The sequence below is a fragment of the Triticum aestivum genome, unplaced genomic scaffold, assembly GCF_018294505.1.
Source record: "Triticum aestivum cultivar Chinese Spring unplaced genomic scaffold, IWGSC CS RefSeq v2.1 scaffold251162, whole genome shotgun sequence".
In the NCBI taxonomy this organism is placed as follows: Eukaryota; Viridiplantae; Streptophyta; class Magnoliopsida; order Poales; family Poaceae; genus Triticum; species Triticum aestivum.
The window spans coordinates 1-2,656 of record NW_025235200.1 but is presented as its reverse complement, the minus strand read 5'-3'; the positions used below and the strand labels follow the sequence as shown (position 1 = coordinate 2,656).

Genomic DNA, 2,656 nt, shown 5'->3' with positions numbered 1-2,656 from the left:
GGTTCAATCCTTCTCATAGTCCAAGGAGGGATCTTAAGAAGTTCACGCAATGAAACAGTCTTCCACAGCAACCATATGGCAACACCCCGACAATTGACCTTCCTCCGCCACATTTGAAGGTCAAGGCGAGACAAGGCGACAAGACCAACAACGCCATCCTCTGCGTCAATGATATGAAAGTTGTCGAAATCATTCATATTCATACCTTGAGGACCCTTGATAACGCTAAGGTTCTGCGTGCCCAAATCAAACTCAACTATGTCGTCTCCCTTTTCCTTAGCTGGCCAGTAAAGGACATTATCTACAAGGGTGCTACGACAAGCACCAAATACAGTATCATCTGAAGCCTCAGTTGAGATGACATTGCCCCATGTGGTAGTCTCCGAGGAGTAAACGCTTGCATAGGGGTGCGTATTGTCTCTATAGGACACCAAGACCACCTTGAAGGGGCATAAGTGGCAGCCGCCGTGCACATGGCCCTGGTAGCTAGCAGCACAAAGCACTGCCGCGTTAAAGAAGCATTCGGTGAACTCAGGCGGAATGGGCACGCGGTGATGTTTGTTGGTGATAGGGTCACAAACGACGACCTCTTCATGCTGCAAGTCTAAGACGAGGGCGCGGCCGTGGCGAGAATCAAGCAGGATGCATTTGCTATAGTGTCCAAGGGAGAAGCGCCCAGGGGTGATGCGGTCGGGAGCAGGGGCCAGGACGGGCATGAACGCAATCTGTGTGCTGCCGTAATGGAAGAAGCCAAGGAGGGGCGGCTTGCGGTGGTGCGCGTAGAACCGGCGGAGGAACTTGGGGTCGGCGAGGATGCCTCGCCACTGCTTGCACACGGCGGAGGCGCGGGGGAGAGAGTATAGGTCCAGGGGGAGCCGGAGGAGGATCTCCCGGAGCATATCTTCGCTGTCCGGCAGGGAGGCAGGTGTCTCCCGCGAGGTGCCGTCGCCCTCCTCGCTAGCGTGGGTCCGGGCGCGGAGGCGCTTACCGCGCCGATGGTGGCGCTTACGGCTGCGGCGGTTGCAGGCCACTCCGGCGCCATCCTCGTCGTGTTTGATTTGGGGATGGAGGCGCGTGGTGCGTGAGCGAGCCGGTCCGGATCCCTCGTCGCTCGCATGGATCTGGTAACGGAGGCGCGCTGTGCAGCGGCGGCCGGCGCCACCCTCGCCGCGTTGGAGGTGGCTCATTGAAAGATACGTCTCAGTGCAAGCTGTTCTCCTTGTCCTCACGATACAAACTTTACACATATAGTAGTATATAACAGCCGACCTGACGGATCTAACACAAATCCTCTAAACCTACACGGATACAGGCAAGCAAACTCCTAGCTGGAGCCGGACTCAACATGAACACGTACGTACTACTAATCCTAACCGGACTAACTAGTAACACCGGCGTGCAAGCCCGCTGGTCCTGTTTCTTCAGCACAAAACTGGTGGTGCGAGACTGACGAGCCCTCTGCCTCACTCGTATCCAAATTTCTACACCAATAATATCAATCGTAAACGCCAAAAGCAAAACTGTGCTTCAAGGGTTCATTTGCCATCACACTTCTCTTCCATCCAAACAACGACTCAACTTTCTCTCTGTGCAAAAATTTGCCAGTCCAGCATTTGTTGCTTTTATTAAAAGAAAATCTCGAGCAACTTGCTGTAATACAGTGGCGGGTCGTAATGATAGTATCATAGTTAGTATCATGCATGCCAACTAGGCAATTTTGATGAGGTGTCATAAAATTAAATCAACAAAGAGATGGTTGAGTATCATATCATCATACTGTATTATAATAAATGCTATGCTACTATGTGTCATACATGACAATAAATAAAGTACTACATGATGCTAATATATGATACTATGCATTATGGAGGTAGTATCATACACTAGTGTCATATGTATGATACTAGTATATGATACTCCCCATTACAACCAGCCTTAGGCCAAATAACGTTTTTCTCTCCCTAGTCTGGTCTCTTTCAGTGCAACAGTTATTTCCATCAGCGCTGCACTTCTCCCATTAATTTCCTGCTATTAATCTCAATGCAAATGAGAAAAAAAAGGGAGGGCGCACAGGTGGATCGTGATCGACGGCGCTCGCACGCTTTCTAAGCTACAACCAAGAAGCACACTCAAACACACAAGTTTCGGCTGAAGCTGTCATGGTTATAGACAAGAGCTGCCAAGCACAAACACGTGCATAAGCCAAAGGACGCTGAAATCCAACTTGAAATAATACTAGAGTATCCAAAAGCATCTTGCTACATTAGGGCATCTCCAGCCGCGCCCCCAAGAAGGCCTCCCCAGGCGATCTTTTCGCGCCGGCGCCGAAAAAACGGCCCAGTCGCTCCCCCAGGACGCCGAAAATCGCCGGCTTGGGCCGAAAACAGCGCCGGCGGACCCAGCCCGAACCCGGCGCGCTGGGGGGCGCCCGGGGGCGCCGGGGCGAGTTGTTTTGGCGCGAAGAAGCCGCGGGCCAGCCGCGTCAGCGACTCGGCGCCTCGTCTCCCCCCAACGGCCTCGGTTTCCGCGGGGAATCAATGGCAAGGCTGCCGCCGGTCAGCCTTGCCATTGATTCCTTCACTCACGGGCGGCGCTTCACGGGGCGGCGCCGACGCCTCCCCTCCCTCGCACGCGTACACACGGGCGCGGCCAGGCT

The 2,656-nt window shown here is 53.4% G+C and overlaps 1 protein-coding gene across 1 annotated transcript; it reads right to left on the bottom strand.

The window, feature by feature from the left end:
* Window positions 1-351: 351 nt before the first annotated feature.
* On the bottom strand, window positions 352-1,210 carry LOC123176266 (uncharacterized; the record flags this gene model as incomplete). Its single annotated transcript, XM_044590560.1, is given in 1 exon segment — window positions 352-1,210. A coding segment is annotated over 1 exon segment (836 nt), but the record flags the coding sequence as incomplete, so codon positions are not given.
* Between the last annotated feature and the right edge of the window lie 1,446 nt (window positions 1,211-2,656).